The 27,394-nt window shown below is 37.0% G+C and overlaps 1 protein-coding gene across 5 annotated transcripts in view; it reads right to left on the bottom strand.

The window, feature by feature from the left end:
- Positions 1 to 27,394, bottom strand: part of LOC117326983 (synaptotagmin-7-like) — a 239,298-nt gene that overhangs the window by 55,085 nt on the left and 156,819 nt on the right. For all 5 annotated transcript variants that reach the window (XR_004532554.1, XR_004532553.1, XR_004532552.1 and 2 more), the window contains exon 3: positions 24,862 to 25,012. Coding sequence is in view for 1 of the 5 variants with exons in the window: in XM_033883786.1 (XP_033739677.1) it covers positions 24,862 to 25,012 (151 nt within the window). In the remaining 4 variants the exon portion in view is untranslated. The remainder of the gene's footprint in view (positions 1 to 24,861; positions 25,013 to 27,394) is intronic.

Below are 27,394 nucleotides of genomic sequence, written 5' to 3'. Positions count from 1 at the left end.
TGGGTATGGTAGATATAAAACATGGTGAGGGTGGGAGGGAGGGGGGTACTGAGAGATACAGGAGGAGTAGGAAGATTTAATTGGGTATGGTAGATACAAAACATGGTGAGGGTGGGAGGGAGGGGGGGTACTGAGAGATACAGGGGGAGTAGGAATATTTAATTGGGTATAGAAGGTATAAAACATGGCGAGGGTGGGAGGGAGGGAGGTACTGAGAGAATCAGACCTCACTTAACAGGACATTCGCTGTAGATCTTAAGAGTATATGTTCCAAACCACTGATGTACAATCAAGATAAACGAGTGACACAGGCAGTTTATCAACTTAACTGTTAATTATATTGACTTTTCCTCAACACCCAGAGTATATAAGGATAGTCCTAAATGTCAGGGAATATTGTCTCCCCACCTTCGTCTGTCGCTGTTTTACACACGAGTACAACACCCAGAGTTTATAAGGATAGTCCTAAATGTCAGGGAATATTGTCTCCCCACTTTTGTCTGTCGCTGTTTTACACACCAGTACAACACCCAGAGTATATAAGGATAGCCCTAAATGTCAGGGAATATTGTCTCCCCACCTTTGTCTGTCGCTGTTTTACACACGAGTACAAGACACAGAGTTTATAAGGATAGTCCTAAATGTCAGGGAATATTGTCTCCCCACCTCCGTCTGTCGCTGTTTTACACATGAGTACAAGACTTAACAGAATCATACAAAAATCAATTTCTATAAAAAGGACTATCTACGTTTGATTAAGCTGATTTTATCTTGAGATTGGGTTATAGTAACTTCAGCTCCAGATTTCTGGCTGATACAAAGTGTTATCACACATCTATATAGGAAACTAGTAATCATATAACACACTGCAACTCAGTCAAATATCGTAGATGCCTACGTCCTAAATGTCAAAGTGTTCAGTTAAGTCTGGAAAGCCTTCTAGCATTTAACCATGTGTCCGACATCTCAATGGATTCAAAGAATTGTACGACCTCTGAAAGGGAATAGGGCTCAAAGAATGGTACGACATCTCAAAGAGTTGTCCGACATCTCAAAGAATTGTTCAACATCTCAAAGGACTCAAAGAATTGCATGACATCTCAAGAATTAAAACAATTGTCCAACATCTACAAGGACTCGAAGAATTGTCCGACTTCTCAAAGGACGCAAACAATTATTTGACATCTCAAAGGACTCAAAAGAATTGTCCGACTTCTCAAACGACTCAAAAGAATTGTCCGACATCTCAAAGGACTATATCTCTAGACTTCACTATCTTAACAGATAATTTTTTAACCAAGAATAACATACGAAAGATATTTCAGCACACTTTCAGAACTCTTTTGTTGAAAATCTGGTAGTAAGGCAGCATATTACCTTAACGTAATGACTGTACATTAGATGGGCCATACAGAAGGAAGCCGGGTGTTATTTCCTATCTTGGCCTATATCAACGCAATCAGGCTTACTGTTTTGGTATATTGGCTACCTAGAAGACTGGCGTGATCCTCAGAGAAGCCAAACTGGCTTGGCCTTTATCACTTTTGTAAATATTTGAAATGACAGTGGTAATCCTTCTGGGTCTTTAAGACAAATATATTAAGTACCTTTTTTACTATTACCAAAAAAAAGAGCATCTCTTCTATACCTTTTACAAAGAATACCTCTGGAATTCATAAGTCATTTCTTACATGTGGCTTTAAATTATAATGCTTTACAATAATTCTTTAAAGATTTACAAAATTCTAAATTTTGGCAATTTTAACTATGATACTGACTAAGATAGCTGTTTCCCCTATGAGCCACTTTCCTTGAAATTGACCATGTGTCCAGTTGATTTAGTTGGACTAGACACCCCTTTGTTGTGGCAAGGCCCTGGACAATGTGGCCACAAATTGGTATTGAAATTGGTCCGTCTGCTCAGCATGGCTAGAGACCTGTATATATATATATATACAATTACTCGGCTACTAATCACACACCTCCGAGCTACAAATATTAACTATAACTTATCAACCAATCAAATGATCTCCGTCTAAATGAATTTAGCCAATCAATGAGTCCTGTCTTGAACTAATGCGCTGTCTAATCATACATTGCACTTTAACTTCAGGCTGGCTAATGAAGCAACTGACATTCAATTTTGTCATGTGAATAGGGATATGTTTTACTAATAACATACAGCATTACAAGTCAGCAATGCCCATATCCAAGATGATTCAAGCTAGCACTCCTGAAAGTCCTGAAAGTGCTATAGTGATCACCGAAATCTCATCTTCTAGCAGTTGAATAATTCCTGAAAACCTTGTAGCAGTCAACCAAGCCCTGAGCACATTGTACCAGTAAACCAAGCTCTGAACACCTTGTACCAGTAAACCAAGCCCTGAGCACCTTGTACCAGTCAACCAAGCCCTGAACACCTTGTACCAGTAAACCAAGCCCTGAACGCTTCTAGCAGTCAACTACAATGTAAGCCCAGAACATCTTTTACCAGGCAACTAAGCCCTGAGCACCTTCTACCAGGCAACTTACCCCTGAACACCTTCTACCAGTCAACCAAGCCCTGAACACCTTCTACCAGTCAACTAAGCCCTGAACACCTTCTAGCAATCAACCAAGCCCTGAACACCTTCTACCAGTCAACCAAGCCCTGAACACCTTCTACCAGTCAACCAAGCCCTGAACACCTTCTACCAGTCAACTAAGCCCTGAACACCTTCTAGCAATCAACTAAGCCTTGAACACCTTCTACCAGTCAACTAAGCCCTGAACACCTTCTAGCAATCAACCAAGCCCTGAGCACCTTCTACCAGTCAACTAAGCCCTGAACACCTAGCAATGTTCAACTAAGCCCTGAACACCTTCTACCAGTCAACCAAGCCCTGAACACCTAGCAATGTTCAACTAAGCCCTGAGCACCTTCTACCAGTCAACCAAGCCCTGAACACCTTCTACTAGTCAACTAAGCCCTGAACACCTTCTACCAGAACATAAAGCCCTGAACACCTTCTAGCAATCAACCAAGCCCTGAACACCTTCTAGCAATCAACCAAGCCCTGAACACCTTCTACCAGTCAACCAAGCCCTGAACACCTTCTACCAGTCAACCAAGCCCTGAACACCTTCTACCAGTCAACCAAGCCCTGAGCACCTTCTACCAGTCAACCAAGCCTTGAACACCTTCTACCAGTCAACCAAGCCCTGAACACCTTCTACCAGTCAACCAAGCCTTGAACACCTTCTACCAGTCAACCAAGCCCTGAGCACCTTCTACCAGTCAACCAAGCCTTGAACACCTTCTACCAGTCAACCAAGCCCTGAGCACCTTCTACAAGTCAACTAAGCCCAGAACACCTTGCAGCAATCAACCAAGCCCTGAACACCTTCTACCAGTCAACCAAGCCTTGAACACCTTCTACCAGTCAACCAAGCCCTGAGCACCTTCTACCAGTCAACCAAGCCTTGAACACCTTCTACCAGTCAACCAAGCCCTGAGCACCTTCTACCAGTCAACCAAGCCCTGAGCACCTTCTACCAGTCAACCAAGCCTTGAACACCTTCTACCAGTCAACCAAGCCCTGAACACCTTCTACCAGTCAACCAAGCCTTGAACACCTTCTACCAGTCAACCAAGCCCTGAGCACCTTCTACCAGTCAACCAAGCCTTGAACACCTTCTACCAGTCAACCAAGCCCTGAGCACCTTCTACCAGTCAACCAAGCCCTGAACACCTTCTACCAGTCAACCAAGCCTTGAACACCTTCTACCAGTCAACCAAGCCCTGAACACCTTCTACCAGTCAACCAAGCCTTGAACACCTTCTACCAGTCAACCAAGCCCTGAGCACCTTCTACCAGTCAACCAAGCCTTGAACACCTTCTACCAGTCAACCAAGCCCTGAGCACCTTCTACAAGTCAACTAAGCCCAGAACACCTTGCAGCAATCAACCAAGCCCTGAACACCTTCTACCAGTTAACTAAGCCCTGAATACTTTCTAGTCACAATGTAGCTTTGAACACCTTCTAGCAGTCAACCATGTCTTGAACAACTTCTAGCCGTCAATAAAATCCCAATGAAACACATTCTAGCACTCAACCAAGTCCTGGACACCTTCGATATATAATTAGAAGAGATTTTTGTATGAGGTTTAAAACAAAATTGTTACAGTTTAACAAACTTGAACAGAGATTTTGGTTCTAATCCCTTCCTATTTCAAGAGTTTTTCCAGAATTTTTGCAAAAAAATTTATTTACTTATAATGTATCTAGAGAATCTACATACAGAATGTCCAGTAATCTTTATAATCTGGTGAGACACAGAAAAAACTAAAACTAGTCCCCGTAAAAATATTCTGCATTGAAACCAAACCATTAGTCACATAACGTGGCAATATTTCTAAAAGCAGCACCAGTCCTAGTACTCTAGCTGGTAGGGTGTGAAACTGCATGGGTAACCAAAGACATCAAGCACCATCTCCCAATAAACAGCAGACATGCCAGAGTGTCTCAGAAATAGCCATGACACATAGACTACCTGGTACATCATAATAACTTAATGAAGGCTGGAGAGTTCAGGTACGGATCATACATAACACCTTAATGAAGGCTGGAACGTTCAGGTAGGGATCACACATAACCCCTTAATGAAGGCTGGAAAGTTCAGATAGGGATCACACATAACACCTTAATGAAGGCTGGAAAGTTCAGGTGGGAATCACATAATAGCACCTTAATGAAGACTGGAAAGTTCAGACAGGGATCACACATAACCCCTTAATGAAGGCTGGAAAGTTCAGATAGGGATCACACATAACACCTTAATGAAGGCTGGAAAGTTCAGGTGGGAATCACATAATAGCACCTTAATGAAGACTGGAAAGTTCAGACAGGGATCACACATAACACCTTAATGAAGGCTGGAAAGTTCAGATAGGGATCACATCATAACACCTTAATGAAGGCTGGAAAGTTCAGATAGGGATCACATCATAACACCTTAATGAAGGCTGGAGAGTTCAGGTAGGGATCACACATAACACCTTAATGAAGGCTGGAAAGTTCAGATAGGGATCACATCATAACACCTTAATGAAGGCTGGAAAGTTCAGGTAGGGATCACACATAACACCTTAATGAAGGCTGGAGAGTTCAGGTAGGGATCATACATGACACCTTAATGAAGGCTGGAAAGTTCAGGTAGGGATCACACATAACACCTTAATGAAGGCTGAAAAGTTCAGGTAGGGATCATACATGACACCTTAATGAAGACTGGAAAGTTCAGGTAGGGATCATACATAATATCTTAATGAAGGCTGGAAAGTTCAGGTAGGGATCACATCATAACCCCTTAATGAAGGCTGGAAAGTTCAGGTAGGGATCATACATAATATCTTAATGAAGGCTGGAAAGTTCAGGTAGGGATCACATCATAACCCCTTAATGAAGGCTGGAAAGTTCAGGTAGGGATCACATCATAACACCTTAATGAAGACTGGAAAGTTCAGGTAGGGATCATATCATAACACCTTAATGAAGGTTGGAACGTTCAGGTAGGGATCACATCATAACCCCTTAATGAAGGCTGGAAAGTTCAGGTAGGGATCACATCATAACACCTTAATGAAGACTGGAAAGTTCAGGTAGGGATCATATCATAACACCTTAATGAAGACTGGAAAGTTCAGGTATGGAGCACATCACAACACCTTAATGAAGGCTGGAAAGTTCAGGTAATCTGGCATTTCTTTGATTGATGTTCTCATTTGTGTGAAACATCCGTAAATCTCGGATAACAGAATCTCTATTTATTTCACTTTAACAGCAAATGATCAAGAAAAATTCCAACTATGTAATTAAAAATGTCTTTGATTTGGAATATCTATTTTTTTTTAACGACTGAAGTTTCAACAGATTCAAGGAAAACAGGAAGTGATTTCAGTTCCCTGGAACAAAAGAGCGGAAACAATATCGTAATGAATATCTTTTGTATGAACTGACTTTATAATGTAATAACATTGATTTGGTAATTATGCATGGAAACTAGTCATACCATTGTTAACTTCATTACATTCCCAACACCCATTAAAACATCTAATGATTGGATAAATCTAAGAAATAATAACCAGAGGCCCAATGGGCCTGTATCAATCACCTGCTACTAATTTTAAAGTTTTAAAGTTGATCTACAATGTTTATGTAGATGCTAAGCTGATGAACTCTTCATTATATTTATTAAACAAGTTTTGTAGCCTTTCATAAAAAACAAGGTTTAAATATATTTTATGTCTGTGAAGTTGAAAGTAGGTCAAGGTCACTTGGTAGCCATTCATCCCAGGATGCTCCAGATTGAGATTAACTTCATTTGACTCTTGTGACCTTGTTATTCGTCAAGGTCGTTTGGACATTGAAATAAATAGATTGTTGACATGCCCACAATTTGTCTGTCTCTAAACCTGAGTATTTCAACCCGAGTGTTACTACTTCTTATACAAAATAAAACATTATTATGATGCTATGAACATCTGCACATCACAATTTAGCACCATATTTAGATTCAGAAACTTTCGCCTTCTGGATTTTGTGATATTCTCTTGAAACAAAAGTGCTGCCAGACAGCCAGTCATCCACTGATTACTTTAGGGCACCCATAATGCAGGGTCCATATCATAAAACCTTTCTTTTCTTTTTTTACTACAATACTGCAATATTTCATTGTGTAGAACAACTGGGATTTGATGGTTGCATGGGAGCCCATAAAATCATAATGTTTTTTATTAACGACATATTGTAAATTATTGTAGCATTAAATTAATTACTTTATTATACATGTGCAAGGCTACTTTTTTGTTTTTATGTTGGGCATTCTTTCTGGCAAGAAATAACTACAGAATACCAATATGCAAATAAAACTGTAATTCAAACTCAAAAATTTTAAAACGAGGACAAAATATCAACAAAATATCAATTTTACCCTTGGAAAACAACAGGGACCAGGTGTGCTAGCTGAGTTTTCGTTCCAGCCATCAAAATTTGATAAAGACATTTCTTACACCATGATTAGCTTTCAGAATAATTGTCAACAATTTATGACACTTCATCTTTGTGACAAACTTACTGCACTTGTTTATAAATTTAGGTCAATGACCTAACAAGTTTTTTACCCAAGAGGAATTTCTGACCATAATATTGAATTATAACACATTTTGTTGTCATGGTTTCGCTTACCAGATGAGCATCATGAGAACTGACCTGAAGCAGTATGGGAATGCCTCTTACTTCATGAGTAATCTATATTCATGGTTTATGATGACATTTTGATTGGCTGAGTCCCCTGTGGAGGACCAAACGAGGAGGTAGCCGATGTCAATCAGGAAATCAGGATAACACTGTACAACACAAGATGGCCGTACACTGATATTTAGTACCAATGACTCTGTAGACTTTCAATAAAGCATTTTAAATGATAAAACATGTACAAAAAAAAAAAAAAAAAATAAGGAAAAACAAGAGGCCCATGAGCCTTAATAGTCACCTGAGTTTTGAAATATCTAAGTTTATTTAATTGAATTTAATTCATAATTTTGGTTGACCTTCTTAGGCCTGGGACGGAAGCTTCCTCCCAAATTTCATTGAATTTGGTTCAGCGGTTTTCTAAATGAAGTTGAAAATTTAAATTGTTTATGGACGCACAAGACGAAGTGACCTAAAAAGTCATAAGAATCATTTAAAACAATCTTTTTTTAAAATATTTCATCCTTAATGGACTAGCTTAAGTGTCAAAATATGATAATGCAATAATCTTAAAGTTATGCACATAAAGAATATTTTTGGAGATTTGATAAAATGTTATTATTATTTTTTTTTTTTCACTAATTTCTACAATTCTATGAATTTTGTCATATCTGAAGTATTGGGTATTATCAGTCAAAGTGCAATTTGTTACTTAATTCTATAAAGTCGGCATCAAACATGATAGTAAGCAAGTAATTGACAAACATTGTTTTGACATCACAACACAAAAAACATATAGCTGACCAAACGTTGTTTTGACTCAGATTCACATATGCACACATGCCTTAAAGCCGCCTGTCTCAGATAAGGTATTCTGAAATCTATAAAGAATACTTCCTGACTCAAGAACAAACAGACTTCTCCAGTTTTATCTATATTCAGTCAGATGTTTGTTGGTAAAGTCCATTACCGACCTGAGACAGCGATTCTCTTTCTCAGATGTAGCCGAATATCAGACTAGACCTGTAGGCTTGTTTTATCCCCTCCGAGGACTAAATATCTACATTAACATGAAGCTGAGCATTCAGATTATATTTCCTGTAAATCCCAATGATCAGAACAAAAAACATACAATATAGTCTAGCATCCTACAGTGTTTTTTTTTTATGATGAGCATTTAGTTTATTTCATAATAAAATCTGTAATTCCATGCTCTATATAAGAACAGCTATATATTCAATCTTTTTTTTTTCAAGATCATGCATTTACCTGATTTCATAACAAAATTTTCTAATTCCTCATACTCTATAGAAGGACATTTTTTTTTTTTTTCTAAATTATATTTTTTATGAATTTTTTTTCTCTGGCAAGAGCATTCAGATATTTTTTTTGTAATTTAAGGTAATTTTTGTATCCTATGTATACTGTGTGATGTTGTATTTTGTATCATTTTTGTATTTAACTGAATAGTCATTGCGGCAAAAGGTCATAAAAGAATTGATCAGAATTGAATTCCATAGTATATTAAACCTGAAATATTCTACAAAGATTTTTTAATTACTGGCATGAGAATGCAGGTTATTTTCCTGTAATTCCTTATAAGGACATATTATTATATACAATATCTTAAACCTAGCATTCTACCCTTTTTTCTAGCAAGAAAACCATTTAAATTTTTCGTAACATAACATAATTCAGCAATTCTTTAAACTTTCTATAAGGACAAAATATTTGCATGATTCGCAAGCATTCTACAGATGTGTTTTCCTGGCAAGAGCGTTCAGATTATTTCATGAACAAAATTCCGCACATCCTAGAAATACTGCAACAGACATTTTTCATTGCTGAATCTGTCTTTGCCCCAGATGTCCTTTTAATGGGATTTCCAAGCTAAGTTGTGTGTGAAATGTGCTGGCAATTTGTCAGAATTCGTAGAAACCTGTCAGCTGTGGGTTGTCTGTAGCTAGAGATGAGACAATGATAGTTAACAGTTGAGTGGTATATGCCGTGGTCCTACCTAAAGCCGAATCCATTGACCATATCGTCTGGTGGGGTTTGAGGATCATATAACACAGGAAACTAATTGGACAAAAAAAACAGGTTTAAATTTAAGTTCTATTTGGGATGCAGAATGATGTTGTTTATTAAAAACATCAAACATAGAATAACGAAAATAAACGGGTCATTGTTTAATAACCTACATACTAATGACATTGTTTATATAAACAAGGCACATGGAAGGAACAAAAGAAATATAATTGGTCATTTTCCGTTTGATCGAGTCCTTCCAATGAAATACAAGTTCAAGCGATCGTACCGAAACCATTACTTAATGAGACTGTAATCTAAAACAGATAGTGGGAGGTAGTCTTTTGTGTATATTAGAGGTTTCATTATCCAAAAACTGGGCTAGCTATAGCTATTTCAAATGTGTACAAAAACGGTCAATGTCAATGCTGATAAATGGCTTTTAGTGTTAATTTAGACTCAAGTCATGGACAAAATGAATGGGAGATGATTACATTGGCAGAAACCAATTACACTGTAATAACATCAACAGTTCCACTACTTATCGGTCATCTCCAAAATCTTCTTTCTGCTCAGAATCTTTCAACTGACTTAATTAAGGATGCATGCTTCCTTTTGCTAACAAGATTCTCCTTCCTGACAGAGGTCCATTAACTTGTGAAATATCTTTTACAATTAAGGCTTTGTCTTTCAAGGACACACCTGAAAGGTATATTGTGTAAGGGAGATAACTCTTAATCAAATATCAGGTATATTTTGTAAGGGAGATAACTCTAGGATAATGTGTAAGGGAGATAACTCTAGGATAATGTGTAAGGGAGATAACTTTAGGATAATGTGTAAGGGTTATAACTCTAGGATAATGTGTAAGGGAGATAACTCTAGGATAATGTGTAAGGGAGATAACTCTAGGATAATGTGTAAGGGAGATAACTCTAGCATACATTTCAGGTATACTTTTTAAAAGAGATATGACTCTAAACACAAATCTCAGTTATAAGGTGTGAGGGTAATTACTTCTTATACACAAAATTCAGGTATGAGTAAGGGAGAAAAATCTTATACAAAATCCAGGTATGAGTAAGGGAGATCACTCTTACACAAAATCCAGACATGAGTAAGGGAGAAAACTCTTATACAAAATCCAGGTATGAGTAAGGGAGATCACTCTTACACAAAATCCAGGTATGAGTAAGGAAGATAACTCTTTCACAAATCTCATGTAGTATGCATAAGGGAGATAACTCTTATTCATTTCTTGGGGATAATGTGTAAAGAAGGTACCTGAAATGAACGATACCTGCCTTCATTAAGTGAGCTTACAATAGCAGTGAAGATGGAGACATACCCTAATTTGTTTACTCATGCATCCTAATTTGTTTACTCATGCATCCTAATTTGCTTACTCATGCATCCTAATTTGCTTACTCATGCATCCCAATTTGCTTACTCATGCATTACTACCAATTGTCATCCTCAGGCTCTTACTTCTGCAAGGCTATTTCTCTTATCTTACTTAGTATGCCAGTTTCTTAATGTTACAGCACTAAATCTCATTTCCTACATTTATCAATCTACCAGCTGTGAATCTTAACTTTTTCTTAAGACACACATCAATTTAAATTTGAGCTTCAAGGCCACAGAATTAGAACCCTGGTAACTTTATGATATGTGATAAAACCTTATTATACACATATCATTCTGAATGTAAGGTTGTTCCTATTGTCACAAATCATCTCTTTTACTGCAGCCCAGGTCCCCTTCAAAGGTATAGAATATACGAGGAAATCAGTTTCAACTTCAACAGCCATTGTTTAAAATTCACAGAGGCTACAGTGTACATACCATTAAGTGAAAAAAAATATTGGCATTAAACTGGATTAAATTTCAGAAATTGGCCATAAGTTACTACCTACATTAATTATATAGATATCTAGATAGTAAAATTTGAAAAGAAAGCTCTGCGACACTATCAGGTGTAAGTTCATAGCTGTGGGGCCATGCAAATCTTAAACGTGATTGGGTCATAGATTGTAAAACTGCAATTTGATCTCAGCCTTTAAAAATCAAGGAAACATTCCCTTGACACATTATATTCAGGCTCAAATGCATATAACAGTCTTCCTAAAATTCTTTAGTCATAAATCGGCGATTATTTGACTTGAACTGAACCTGAAGTTTTACGGGGGCTTGGTTATTAGATTTCTGCTGTCAGAACCCTTAGATTTACACAGTATGACATATACATGGTGGTTGTCAGGTAAGCACTGCAAAAAGCAAATTTATATTTATATTTTATATTTCATAGAGCAATCAAGATGTTGTACACTGGAAATCTATATAATTCCAAATTTGTTTGATATACAGTAATCCCTCGACCTATCGCCACTCCATAATACCGCCACCCTCGCATACTGCCACCTTGTCCCCTAGAACGGATTTTTGCACTCTTTAATTCCCCCGTTAAGTCCGCCACCCTCGCATACCGCCATCCGCCATATGCTTTCAAGAACAAATGTGCCGAATCACTGTATATATCCCTCGATTTCACCACCATGCTTTTATCGCCGTGGAACGCTTTAGTGTCCTATTTTTAGAAACTAGTACTTCCCCATTCAAGCACGGGTGAAGTTACGCTTCAGTGATTCTATTCACTGATCGAATCGTCATCGGTATTGACAAGAGGAATGTTTGTTTTGTAATAAAATAAGTTATGAATTCTACTCACATTGTGTATGTGTAAGACTGACTGTCCGACAATTTGTTGACGCCGATAAACAGACAGAAATTACCGAAGTGCAGACAGAAAGCGACATTATTGACTCGGTTACAAGTTTTGACGACAGTGAAACGGACCTTAACACTGACGATGACGATGACGAACCACAACATATTCCGAGCGGAACAGAGGCAAAAGCCACTATAGAAACGGTAATGCGATTTCTAGAAACGTCGGACAAAACAATATAATTAGAAATAGACTCTTGCAGAATGATTAAAAAAAAAATTATCGGAAACTATCACAGACAATAGGCGACAAAAGCCTATCAGTGATTTTTTTTACCAAACTACAAAAACAATAATCATGTTTAGACACTTTTACTGCTCAGTACCTGAAATTGAAATGTTTGTTTTCTGATTTGATCACAATAAAAGACATTGGATTCCTACAAAGTTTTGTTTTTGTCAAATTCGATACTACCGCCACCCTCTTTATACCGCCAATTACAACAAGAACAAAAGGTGGCGGTATAACGAGGGTAGACTGTATATACATATATATATATATAGTATCCCTTCCCCTGGCTCCTCTATCCCATCTTTGTACTCCTTGATCCTTCTAACGATTTTTTGAGTGAGGTCAACATATAAATAAGAAGGTCAATGGTTCCAAACAGCAGTTTTGAACACAGGCCGTAAATTAAATCATAGCCCTATGGCTGGTTTGCCTAACAGTAAATAAGGTTATGTGTGTAATCAGTGAAGAAACCAGGTCACAGAGAATTATATATCTGTGTGATCCTAAAGCTTCTTTTATCTCCCAAAAAATGCCAACAGACAAACATTCCCATGACACAGATTGGTTTTCAGACCTGGCTATAGGCTTACAAAAGCCACACTAGCTTTCTCACTAAGGGAAGGTGACAGTCATAATTGAATGTCTTCTGATGCGAAGTCATTTCTCAAGCCATGGCACTGAATCTTGTATTAATGAACTCTTCATTTAATGTGAAAAGATGACATAGGTTGGATCATACAACGCGGATGACATACTGGCTGCTAGATTTTTTAAAATTTCTTCCTTTTTTTTTATTCCATTTTTTTTTTTTTTTGTGGTGGAGGTGAGGGGTAGGGGTGGGGAGCTGGGGGGGGGGGGGGGGGGGGGGAGAGAGGGAGATCTGGAATTTCTGTAAAAACATTGAATGCATATTGAGCATATAGATCATGGGTACTTTTATATGGAAGTCATGCATAGACATGTTAAATTTGGTAAAATAATCTTATCCGCAACCATGAGGAAATGCTTTGGGGCCAACTACATTGAACCATAATCCCCTACATTGAAAAACACAGTGAAGAGAGATCTGCCACACTGAAAAGCCCATTGAAGAGATTATCCACTATACTGTAAAATAAAACCCTACATTGGTATCTCTACAGATTTGCCGGCCGTCAGACGCAGCAGACCAAAGTTTGTGTAATAAATTGGGAATGTCATCAAACGCAGTGTGACAAATATCCAGGGATGATGGATCCTGTCTGCTCGAAAAAATGATGAAAATGTCTTCCACACAAGCTTCATAAGCCAAACAAGTGATCAATCAGAAAGCAGTAACCAATCGAAAGAATAACATTATCGTAAATATTCTTTCCTCGTGAGAAAATGCCTGTAATTAGAAATGACTGCTCCAATATACTACGATTCATTTACTCCTAGGTATATTGGCTGTTCATGCATAGTTAGTTGTAACCGCATCCTGCAGAATCTGACCAGATTTCTAACACAAGTTCACCACTATACTTGCGACAGTCATGGTTGAATCAATCTTTCTACCATTATGCGGGAAGTGCAGTTAAATCTCTATGATACATTTACATCTTGTCAATTATTTACAACTATGGGAATCCATTTTTAGTTTCAACACTGTGAAGCCGTTTGATTAATTCTGATACCCCTGTTAGCATTGCTACAACATTCATTGTCTGGTAAGAACTTATTTAACCCTTTCAACCCTAAGAAACTTTTGTGGACTCTGCCATTCTTTCATAATTTGAAGTCCAATATGGTCAGTAGGGGTGAAAGGGTTAAAACTAGAAAATGTCTATAAGACATAAATGCCCCTGCTGCCACTTGACCGCCTGAAACACAGTTTGGTGAGGATCACATCAGCAGTTCCTATCTGAGGAATTCAATAAAAGATATTTCCTGGTATTAAAATAAATGAAAAGAGTTCCTTAAAAAAAAGGAATAAATATTTTACGTTTCCAAGCCTGTGATGAAACAATCTGTGTTCCTGAGGCAGTGATGATGTCAGTAACAGAACCATGGGACCTCAATCAGAATCTGCACTCAAGCTTATAATTAATGAAATGCATCAATATTAAAACTATAACCTTCATGATCTAGGCCCCTGGCAATATTTGATGGCGAGTCTCTAACAAGAGATCCCAGAGGGATCTTGGCGCCCACCATTGAATGATCTTTATAGGTTCCATGTCAGATTGATCTTTTCTCTACTTTTCCCTTCCTCTAAGTCTTACTAATCTGTGTAAATTCAGAAACAGCCCTCTAGTACTTTTCAAACAAGGGGAACCTATATATAAAATTTAAGATTTAGCGATAATGGCTGTCTGTCGGCCATGTTGTTTTCGGATTGGTCCCAAAATGCAACACCAGGGACCAAGGGGAACCTACATATGAAATTTGAGAAAGATCCCTTCAGTACCTTCTGTAAAATAGCAATAACAAACTTCAATTGTCAAAATACAAGATGGCTGCCTGTCGGCCATGTTGTTTTCAAATAGGTCTCAAAATGCTTTATGCATAACTAGGCACCAAGGGAAACATACATATGAAATTTGAGAAAGATCTCTTCAGTACATTCTGAGAAATAGCGATAACAAACTTCAATTGTCAAAATCCAAGATGGCTGCCTGTCGGCCATGTTGTTTTCTGATTGGTCTCAAAATGCAATATGCATAACTTGGTACCAAGGGGAACCTACATATGAAATTTGAGAAAGATCCCTTCAGTACTTTCTGAGAAATAGCAATAACAAACTTCAATTGTCAAAATCCAAGATGGCTGCCTGTCGGCCATGTTGTTTTGCGATTGGTCTCAAAATGCGATATGCATAACTAGGCACCAAGGGAAACCTACATATGAAATTTGAGAAAGATCCCTTCAGAACATTCTGAGAAATAGCGATAACAAACTTCAATTGTCAAAATCCAAGATGGCTGCCTGTCGGCCATGTTGTTTTCTGATTGGTCCCAATATGCAATATGCATAACTAGGCACCAAGGGGAACCTACATATGAAATGTGAGAAAGATCTCGTCCGTGCATTCTGAGAAATAGCAATAACAAACTTCAATTGTCAAAATCCAAGATGGCTGCCTGTCGGCCATGTTGTTTTTTTGATTGGTCTCAAAATGCAATATGCATAACTTGGTACCAAGGGGAACCTTCATATGAAATTTGAGAAAGATCCCTTCAGTACTTTCTGAGAAATAGCAATAACAAACTTCAATTGTCAAAATCCAAGATGGCTGCCTGTCGGCCATGTTGTTTTGCGATTGGTCTCAAAATGCGATATGCATAACTAGGCACCAAGGGGAACTTACATATGAATTTTGAGAAAGATCCCTTCAGTACTTTCTGAGAAATAGCGATAACAAACTTCAATTGTCAAAATCCAAGATGGCTGCCTGTCGGCCATGTTGTTTTCAGATAGGTCTCAAAATGCGATATGCATAACTAGGCACCAAGGGGAACCTACATATGAAATTTGAGAAAGATCCTTTCAGCACTTTCTGAGAAATAGCGATAACAAGAATTGTTTACGGACGGACGGACGGACGGACGGAGGGACGGACGGACGGAGGGACGGACGGACGGACGACGGACCACGGACGCAGGGCGATTTGAATAGCCCACCATCTGATGATGGTGGGCTAAAAATAGTAATATTGACTTTTTTGACCTTGAACTTTGATCCAAATCAATGAAAAGAACAACTATATAATATTTCAATATATGTATTTGGCTCTCTACTCAAAAAGGTCCACATAATATGCTTTTATGTTCTTTGTTTTTTAATATGCAGAGTATTTTAATTACTTGGAAGTCTTTTCAGCAGTGATTTAAAGGTTTCCAGAATGATCTATTTTACGTATTACTAGCACTATGCCCAAAAATTCAACTCTTTACACCCATGCTTTGTAAAATTTCATATAAATCTAAATATTTTTGCAAAATAAAAGAATGATTAACTTTTATCAATATGTATGACCTTGAATAAAATCTCATCCAAGTATTTTATACACATGTTCATAAATCTATATTTAGCTGAAACTGTTCACACAAATTCATACTTTGTAAAATTTAATCGAAATCTCTATATTTTTGTAAAATGATACAAATGAGTAACTTTTATCAATGCATTTGATCTCGAATAAAATCATCCAAGTATCTATTACACATCTTCATAAATCTATATTTAACTGAAACTGTTCACACATGTTTACAATTAAGTCCATATTATGGTTGAAACTGATAAAGTTCAGGTACAGCTGTTTCATGGCCCTGGGGTGACAGCCAATAACCACAGCTGATTGGCCAAGCAGATTGCAGTCACATATTACAGTATCTTCATTCATTTTTAATTTTTAGGTTTCGATATATGCTGACCGCAGACACATTAATATTGTATATATAGGCAATTCATTTACCTGGTAGTTTAAAAGGAAAATCAGGAAGCAGTATGTAATATGGCCTGTTGGTTTACTGACACATGTATGCTTAATCATCACAGGTGTTAATATGGAACATCAGGAAAAGGGTCACAGTGATTAAATCAACAAAATAAAACATTTGTTTACGGTATGTATGGTAAATAAAAGCTACAAGAAAAAAACAAACATTTAACAGAGATGAGACCATATATTACAATCACTAATTCTATCATGCAATTCTGAAAATGCATGTCAAAAATTTCATTTATAATCACATCTACCCCCTCCCCTCGTAAAAGGATCCATTAATATCGAATAAAAATTCACTATATTTGAAGATCACCAAAATATTACTTAGTATCTATACCGACGGGTTTACACTACAAGTTCCAAGACATCCATTGAGAGATTGGGTTTACACTACAAAGTTCCCAGACATCCATTGAGAGATTGGGTTTACACTACAAGTTCCCAGACATCCAATGAGAGATTGGGTTTACACTACAAGTTACCAGACATCCATTGAGAGATTAGGTTTACACTACAAGTTACCAGACATCCATTGAGAGATTGGGTTTACACTACAAGTTACCAGACATCCATTGAGAGATTGGGTTTACACTACAAGTTACTAGACATCCATTGAGAGATTTGGTTTACACTACAAGTTACAAGACATCCATTGAGAGATTTGGTTTACACTACAAGTTACAAGACATCCATTGAGAGATTGGTTTACACTACAAGTTCCCAGACATCCATTGAGAGATTGGGTTTACACTACAAGTTACCAGACATCCATTGAGAGATTGGGTTTACACTACAAGTTACTAGACATCCATTGAGAGATAAGGTTTACACTACAAGTTACCAGACATCCATTGAGAGATTGGGTTTACACTACAAGTTCCCAGACATCCATTGAGAGATTGGGTTTACACTACAAGTTCCCAGACATCCATTGAGAGATAGGGTTTACACTACAAGTTACCAGACATCCATTGAGAGATAGGGTTTACACTACAAGTTACCAGACATCCATTGAGAGATAGGGTTTACACTACAAGTTCCCAGACATCCATTGAGAGATAGGTTTACACTACAAGTTCCCAGACATCCATTGAGAGATTGGGTTTACACTACAAGTTACCAGACATCCATTGAGAGATTGGGTTTACACTACAAGTTACCAGACATCCATTGAGAGATTGGGTTTACACTACAAGTTACTAGACATCCATTGAGAGATAGGGTTTACACTACAAGTTACCAGACATCCATTGAGAGATTGGGTTTACACTACAAGTTACCAGACATCCATTGAGAGATTGGGTTTACACTACAAGTTCCCAGACATCCATTGAGGGATTGGGTTTACACTACAAGTTACCAGATATCCATTGAGAGATTGGGTTTACACTACAAGTTCCCAGATATCCATTGAGAGATTGGGTTTACACTACAAGTTCCCAGATATCCATTGAGAGATTGGGTTTACACTACAAGTTACCAGACATCCATTGAGAGATTAAGTTTACACTACAAGTTCCCAGACATCCATTGAGAGATTGGGTTTACACTACAAGTTACCAGACATCCATTGAGAGATTGGGTTTACACTACAAGTTACCAGACATCCATTGAGAGATTGGGTTTACACTACAAGTTACTAGACATCCATTGAGAGATTGGGTTTACACTACAAGTTACCAGACATCCATTGAGAGATTGGGTTTACACTACAAGTTACTAGACATCCATTGAGAGATTGGGTTTACACTACAAGTTACCAGACATCCATTGAGAGATTGGGTTTACACTACAAGTTACCAGACATCCATTGAGAGATTGGGTTTACACTACAAGTTACTAGACATCCATTGAGAGATTGGGTTTACACTACAAGTTACTAGACATCCATTGAGAGATTGGGTTTACACTACAAACCTCAGCGATCATGTTGTATACGCAACTACCCCTCTGGGGGGAATTAAATAGTCTGTCACAAAACTAATACACTAAACAGATAGTCGATTAACAAACTGACCAACTGAAAGAAACAAAAAGTCTTTAAATTAACCATTAACATAACTCCTACTTTCATTTGAGAACTATTCAAAACAAAAGCCAACTGAAAAATATTGGATCTGACTTTTATTAGCAATTTTTTAACAAAAAATGACTTAAAATTTAACCCAGAATTAATTAGAATAAGACTTTCACGATTTCGATACAGGGACTATGTATAGGTACAAGTTTTTTGTGATTTACTGAGGAATATACATATATATATATATTCCAAGGGGTATATATTACCTTTCGAAATCTGGTGGAACTATAACAATGATTTTATATAGGTAATCCTCAATTAACAGCCACAAAATGTGACTTAAAAATTTACCCAGAACTAGAATAAAACTTCAATACGCCACGATTTTAAAACAGGGACTAAAGATATGATTAAGTCCCGATTTTCTGATAAATATTCAGTTCCCAGCGGTGTATTACCTATTTCAACCTGGCGGACCTATAAGTATGATTTTATACATGTAATCATCGGTTAATAGCTGTAGTCGGCAGACTGTACATGTACGATAAGATCATAAGTACAGGTATATGTTAATCAATAGTAGATATTTACCTACAGTGTCAGCTGTGACCTCAGGTATCAACAGCTTCAGGATACAGTGTTGTGTAACACCAGAGTAACAACCTGCTACACGTATAACGAAAACCTCACCCAAAATTCATCATTGTATCAAAATTAACGTAATACAGTGTTGTGTAACACCAGCGTGACAACCTGCTACACGTATAACGAAGACCTCACCCAAAATTCATCATTGTATCAAAATTAATGTGATACAGTGTTGTGTAACACCAGCGTGACAACCTGCTACACGTATAACCAAGTCCTCACCCAAAATTCATCATTGTATCAAAAGTAAAACATCTAGATTAGAATCTTTTTCATTGAATACCTTTTGAAATTTTAGCTGACAGCATTTATCAATAGGATACAGCTAGGGCTTTTTCTGAGGGCTTCAATTTTTGGGGCCGTTAATGGGCCCCATTCCCAATTAATATTATTTCATATTTAAGCCAAATTCCCAAAATTTGCAGTTTATACTCCTTAAAAAAATCTTTCCCAATTCACCAATTTTCTTCCCAAAATGAGACAAAAAGGCCCTTTCCCAAACCAGTGAGAAAAAGCTGTGGGACAACAGATTTTTGTAACATTAATACATCACTGATGATTCTATGAAGGATATTTTATATGACACTGCTAAATGCTAAATGATACAAAAGAGCCAAAATAATTATTTTGGCTCTTTTGTATCTAATTCTCAATTGTTTTGAAAGGTGTTAATACCATACATGTTTTCTGTACAGTCCTTATAAAGAATCTGTGTCTATGGAAGACCAGTACTTATTTTACATATTCCCTTATGTCCAAGGACTCAGCAATTGTCCCGATTTCATGTCCTCTTCTTTCGCTGTATACAACACAGACTTATTACAGGCATATAAGAAGAGCAACTGCCCCTCTATTATATCGCAGACTTTCTACTCCTTAGAGGTATCTGGTTTCGAAATGACCATAACAGGTCGTTAGTTTGGGACTTTCTGATTGGTTAATGTGTGGTAAGGAAGAGTACACCTTGTCCAATCATAAACTCCCAATAACTCATGTCTGTATCTAACAAAAGTATATACAATCTATAGTTTTTTCCATTTTTGTTGTATGGCAATTAACCTCAGATTCTAGTGCTAAAGGAAAAATGTTTTTTTCTTAGAATCAGACATATGCAGCAACTCTACAGATTCCAATCAAAGTTCTATAGTACAGCAGGCTCAGAAACTATACCAATTCCAATCAATGTTCTATAGAACAGCAGGCTCAGAAACTATACCAATTCCAATCAAAGTTCTATAGAACAGCAGGCTCAGAAACTATACCAATTCCAATCAAAGTTCTATAGTACAGCAGGCTCAGAAACTATACCGATTCCAATCAAAGTTCTATAGTACAGCAGATTCAGAAACTATACCAATTCCAATCAAAGTTCTAAAGTACAGCAGATTCAGAAACAATACCAATTCCAATCAAAGTTCTATAGTACGTACAGCAGGCTCAGAAACTATACCAATTCCAATCAAAGTTCTATAGTACAGCAGATTCAGAAACTATACCAATTCCAATCAAAGTTCTATAGTACAGCAGATTCAGAAATTATACCAATTCCAATCAAAGTTCTATAGAACAGCAGGCTCAGAAACTATACCAATTCCAATCAAAGTTCTATAGTACAGCGGATTCAGAAACTATACCAATTCCAATCAAAGTTCTATAGTACAGCAGGCTCAGAAACTATACCAATTCCAATCAAAGTTCTATAGAACAGCAGGCTCAGAAACTATACCGATTGAAATCAAAGTTCTATAGAACAGCAGGCTCAGAAACTATACCAATTCCAATCAAAGTTCTATAGAACAGCAGGCTCAGAAACTATACCGATTGAAATCAAAGTTCTATAGAACAGCAGGCTCAGAAACTATACCAATTCCAATCAAAGTTCTATAGTACAGCAGGCTCAGAAACTATACCAATTCCAATCAAAGTTCTATAGTACAGCAGAATCAGAAACTATACCAATTCCAATCAAAGTTCTATAGTACAGCAGGCTCAGAAACTATACCAATTCCAATCAAAGTTCTATAGTACAGCAGATTCAGAAACTATACCAATTCCAATCAAAGTTCTATAGTACAGCAGGCTCAGAAACTATACCAATTCCAGGCAAAGTTCTATAGCAGACACAGAAGCTATACTAATTTCAATGAAACTTCTATAGAACAGCAGACAGAGAAACTATACTAATTTCAATGAAACTTCAATAGAACAGTATATAATTTAGGCACAGAAACTATACTAATTTCAATCAAATTTCTATTGAATAGCAATGCTTTAACCAATATTGGATACAGTGACAATATTAAATACATGAAAAATTTGTGGTATTATCATGGTGTACCAGACCTTACTATATACTGTAGTAATATAGTACCTCTCAATAAGACATTAATAAAATTACACGATAGGAAGTGTCTGAGCGCCACACTTAAGGTGGAGATGGAAATTGGATAAACTGGCCGTAATTATCACACTTATTGACTTGGTGTAGGAAGCCAGAGTTAAATACTGATCACAAGCGGTTGTCGGGACTAAACCATCACGCCTCATTGCAGGTAAGTTCTTTGACATGCAATATCGGATGGAAGTAATATGAAACACAATATATTATTCATTTTCCGACACCGATACTGTGAAAGTTGAACACTGATTTATCGGGTAGTGGGTGGAGGAGTGGAAAACTACCGACAGAAGGCGCATAGGTGGAATTGAATGATATACTGGGCTAGAAAACGGAAATTAGAAATGATGCGCTTCGCACAGCAAGAGGCAGGTCCGTCAAATTAAAGAAAAGGCCACACATTGGACCGATCAGGAAGAACATATTTTTGGAATGAACTTACATCAGCTACACCCACGCCTACACTTAAATGTAAATGAGGACTCGGTCCAAAACACAACCGAGAGCACAAAACAGTATTAATGAGAAATTTAACCTGTCGGTTCATTATAACACTTCATTTCCTTGAACGCTGTGTTTTTTTTGTCTATGATCTTAAAACAGAACACAGTGTATATTGTCTTGTGGGTGTCCATCCGCCGCAACATTTTCTGCGCAAACTTTGTGAATAATTTAGAATGAGCCTACGCCTTATAAATGAGGAAACAGTGAAAGAAGATATATACCAGAACAGCTCATGTTAATCAATGATTTAAACCTTTTAGGAATTTGTTCGACTTTCAAACCAATGCATTAAGATATGTTAGCCATTGATCAACTTCCTATTTGTATTATAACTCATTGGTAATTACACCAGTTTTTGCACTTTGTGGCTACATCTTTACAAATTCTTAACTCAAGGAAAAGTTTACAACACCTGCAAAATTGAATGATGAGAAAGTATCAAAGATGCGTTCAACAGCTATCCATTACAGCACATAGCCTAATGAAAACTGACGTACATGGAAACTAGGTCAAGTGATCTTCACACCATGGTTACTGTCTTAAACATACTAGTTTTTATTACGTTGGGTCCATAGTCCCAGTACTCGAACACAATTTCGGGTTTCTTCAATTATTTCTTCTTATTTCTATAGATAATCTTCACACAATGGCTACCGCTTTGAAACATTCTAGTTTACAATACATACTTTGGGTCCTTCCTACACAAACACAATTTCTAGTTTCTTCCATTATTTTTTCTAATTTCTCTAGATTATCTAACTATGCATACTCTGGGTTCATAGTCTCTACTCCAACACAATTTCTGGTTTCTTCCATTATTTCTTCTTATTTCTATAGGTAATCTTCACACAATGGTTACAACCTTGAAACATACTAGTTTACAATACATACCCTAGGTCCATATAATCCCTACACAAACACAATTTCTAGTTTTTTTTTTCCATTATTTTTTCTAATTTCTCTAGATAATCTAGCTCTGCATATTCTGAGTCCAAAGTCCCTACTCCCAACAAAATTTCTGGTTTTTTCCATTATTTTTTCTAATTTCTCTAGATAATCTTGCTTCACAAACTCTGGGTCAAAAGTCTCTACACAAACACAATTTCTGGTTTCTTCCATTATTTTTTTCTAATTTCTATAGATAATCTTAAGTTGTTACATATACTTTGAGTCCATCCCTACACAAACACAATTTCTAGTTACTTTCATTATTTTTTCTAATTTCTATCGATAATCTAACTAATGCATACTCGGGGTTCATACATAGTAGTATAGTCCTTATAAAATTATAGTTTCTGGTATCTTCCATTATTTTTCTAATTTCTATAGATAATCTAAGTTGTTACTGTACTCCATGACTAGTTTTTAACTATTATATAGCCTGTGTATAATTTCTATCCATGTTTAGATTTCCCATCTGTCCTATAGCTGTATATATGGAAACAGGAAACAATCAACTCCGGACACATTTCCTGGACACGGACTTTTATGTGAACCTGTATAGAAACAACAGGAAATAGATCCCACAACAGGATGGTGTCTGGACTCAATCAAACCTGTTTATATAGCCTTAGGGGAGGCAAAGGGAGACAACTTGTATCAAAGGGAGATAAGTCATGTCATCAGGGATTTCTGTTACATATTACATTAGACGAGGAATTCAATTATATCATATTGCTGTGTATGAAGTCATATGAAATCGTTAAAATGATATATGAGATATTATTGACATTGAACAGAATTTTATATCACAATTGTGCCAAAAATAAAGCAGATTTTCGGAAAAAAATATTTAGGACATTAAATTTAATTTTCACTTCATACTGAATACGTAAAATGGATAGTAGCTCATGTAAGCTGCATCCATGTATCAGTGAGTTTGTCATTGTTTCCACTCAGAACTGCTGTTTTAATTGATTTTACAACACATTCAACTGATGTTTTGAATTCATAGTCCTATTACGATTTGTAACATTATCTTGGACAGTGAGATGGTTTGTTTGATGTCCTTCTAGCAGAGATCATATGACAATGACACACAGCCATGTAACTTCAAACACCCAGTTGCATTATGTAGAGAGTTGTATTACAACTATAACACAAGGGATACAACTTTAAATATGAGAAATATATAAATATACAGGGAAAACAACTCCCAATATGGGAAATATATAACTTTACAGGGGAGACAACTCCCAATATGGGAAATATATAGGCTATACACGGGAGATAACTCCCTGCATTTGAAATATATAAATATACAGGGGAGACAACTCCCAATATGGGAAAATTATAACTTTACAGGAAAGACAACCCCCAAATAAGGAATTTATGTCTCTTTACGAGAGACAGTTTCCATTACGAGAAATATACAACTCTACAGGGGACAATAATTCCAGTACAGAAAATATATTACTATACAGGGGAGATAACTCCCAATATGGGAAATATATAAATATTCAAGTTGACAATCCAATACTAAACTATACAGGGGAGACAACTCCCAGGTAGTATAGAAAATAGATGTTAAATAAAGGACTTACCCTGTGTCCTGGATGGGTGGAGCTCATGGTCTGGTAGGATCCTGTGGACGACTGCCGACTGACCCCTAGGGAGTCATTTAAGGCGGTATGGGAGTTAGGCAGAGGCTGGACATGTTCTGTGACAACCTGGCTCCGTCCAGGCCGTTCAAACCTGAAGGAAGAAAAGATAACTCCAAAACATGATGGACAAAACGGACAGGTCTCGGCTCCATACACATCCGACATGGTAGTAGTATGGGGGTCGGTCAGTAGCACTGGACCACAAATCCAATAGTCACATGTCCTTAACTGACCAGTCTACACTGACCGATCCAAGTAAGGGCAGCACTTTTCCATACATCATTGTTTAACACACCTTAATAAACTGACACATTATCACATATCTATACATCCTTTATCAAAGAAAATCTCCAGTTCCTCAGATCCTGCTTCTAAAACCTATCCTCACAATAAATACTAATTTCAACACCCAATTGTAGAAACTTCGCCATGCACGATTTTATTTTTACATAGAGTAAATCTCAGGTATGGAAAATCACTGTTTTTGTTTTCCTGCTCCAGATGAAACACAAAAGTATTCCTGCGACTCCCTGTAACTCCACTTCTGGTCAGGGGAGAAGTCAAGGTAACTCTCGGCCCCCACGGTGCACGAGTCCTGGAGTCCAGCGTGTGACTGAGGTGGACATACGAGTGTGTTAAAGCATCACTACTATAGCCTGCTGTCCTACACGGCTTCGGATGCTGGTATTGATTTCCATCCTCCCTATAACCTGTCCCTGTGTAAACTATATGACAGCTCAAACTTAAGCTAGTTTAACAGACCAATATGGACCAGGAGGCCTAATGATGTCCTGGTTTGGACAGTTAATCCTCACACACATACGGAAATATATAGACTTGAGGGGACAATGATGCCCTGGTGTCGACAGTTGAACACCTCACACAAATACTAAAAAATATAGACTAGAGGGGCCCACGATGCCCTGGTGTGGACAGTATAAATCCTCACACACATACAAAATACCTGTCCGGTACAGGTGTAGGTAACATCGTTACAGGTGAATGATTTTTATTTATAACTCAATTTATGAGTATTTGGCAACTTTAAATTCAGAACACCTACCATACAGGTGTAGGTAACATCGTTACAGGTAAATGATTTATATTTAGAACTCAATTTAAGAGTATTTAGTAACTATTTCAGAATACCTACCACAAAAAAACAACAAAATTACGAGATAGGGAATTATTCAATAGAAGGATATGTTACATCCATTAGAAAACATTTCCAAATAAAGTGTTAATATTAAATCCATTTAGATAAGTTTGAATTTGAATATCTGCATGACTAGACAGAGTAATATATGCTAACCATATCAACAAGGTTTACACATGTATAGAAGGAAATGAACCGTCACTGGGCCGGGAATTCAATAGTGGATATAAACAAACTTATCCCGCCTGGTCGGCATCAACAAATATCAGTCGACATAGGGAGCATATTTAATTAAAATTTTACAGTTTACAACTTACCACCCACATATACCTCATTATGAACAAGACAGATCTTAAAGGGAAATGGACGTAAGATGGTTCTAAATTGATCCTTGTGGGATATGAATATATGGTTATGGACAAAGAAGCCGTCTACATTCAACTTACTCTTTAAATAGAAGTTTTTTACAAACTTACCCCGAAAAATTTCTGTGTGATTTTTTCTATATGGTTATGGACTAAAAAGTCTTTTAAAAACTTACCTCCCAAAAAAAGTGAATTTTAATGCAAAAAAAAAAAAAAAAAATTTTGGCGATCAACAAATGTTTAAAAATTAAAGTAATTTTTTTTTTAAAGTTTAGAGGTGCACGGTGATGCCGTGATGCGAGGGTTGATACAGATGCTGGATAAAAGCATTATAGCTGAGTGGTAACTTGTAAACAGTGAGTTTATAGCCTGATTATGATGACTCTTATGACCTGACCAGGTTAAAGGAACACCATCCCCTGTCCTCAGGGACCTGGCATATTATATATAGATCCCCGTAAATCAATACGCCAGACACCTGTGTAATTGCAGGAGCTGGGAAACCTGTTGCGAGTACCATGCAGGGAAAACTACGATAATTACTGCAGTGATGGACGTGTTACAAAAACACTACAGTTACAACCTGTAGTGACTTAGGGCTATATGTAAATCAATTATTTACAAATCTGTGCTTCAGAGGAAAAAAATAATTGTTCAATATTTATGAATATTTTACCGAGTTATAAAAGTAATATTTTGTTTCTGACCTGATTTTAAATTTCTCCAATGCTAATGTTCATCAATAAATGTTGTAAAAGGCATAGAACCTATTTTTGGCAATAAAATGAATATTTTCCTCACTGCTGATATGTATCTTATTATTGGTAGTTATAACGATCGATTCAGATGGGGTAGATCGCGAGAAAGCATGCCGTTATCCTTACACACCTGCCTAGGGCAATGATAGGGTCAAATCAGTGTAAGAAATAGTGTACAGAGATCACTATCGATC

The sequence above is a fragment of the Pecten maximus genome, chromosome 5 (assembly GCF_902652985.1).
Source record: "Pecten maximus chromosome 5, xPecMax1.1, whole genome shotgun sequence".
NCBI lineage: Eukaryota > Metazoa > Mollusca > Bivalvia > Pectinida > Pectinidae > Pecten > Pecten maximus.
This window is presented reverse-complemented; position numbering and strand designations above follow the sequence as displayed.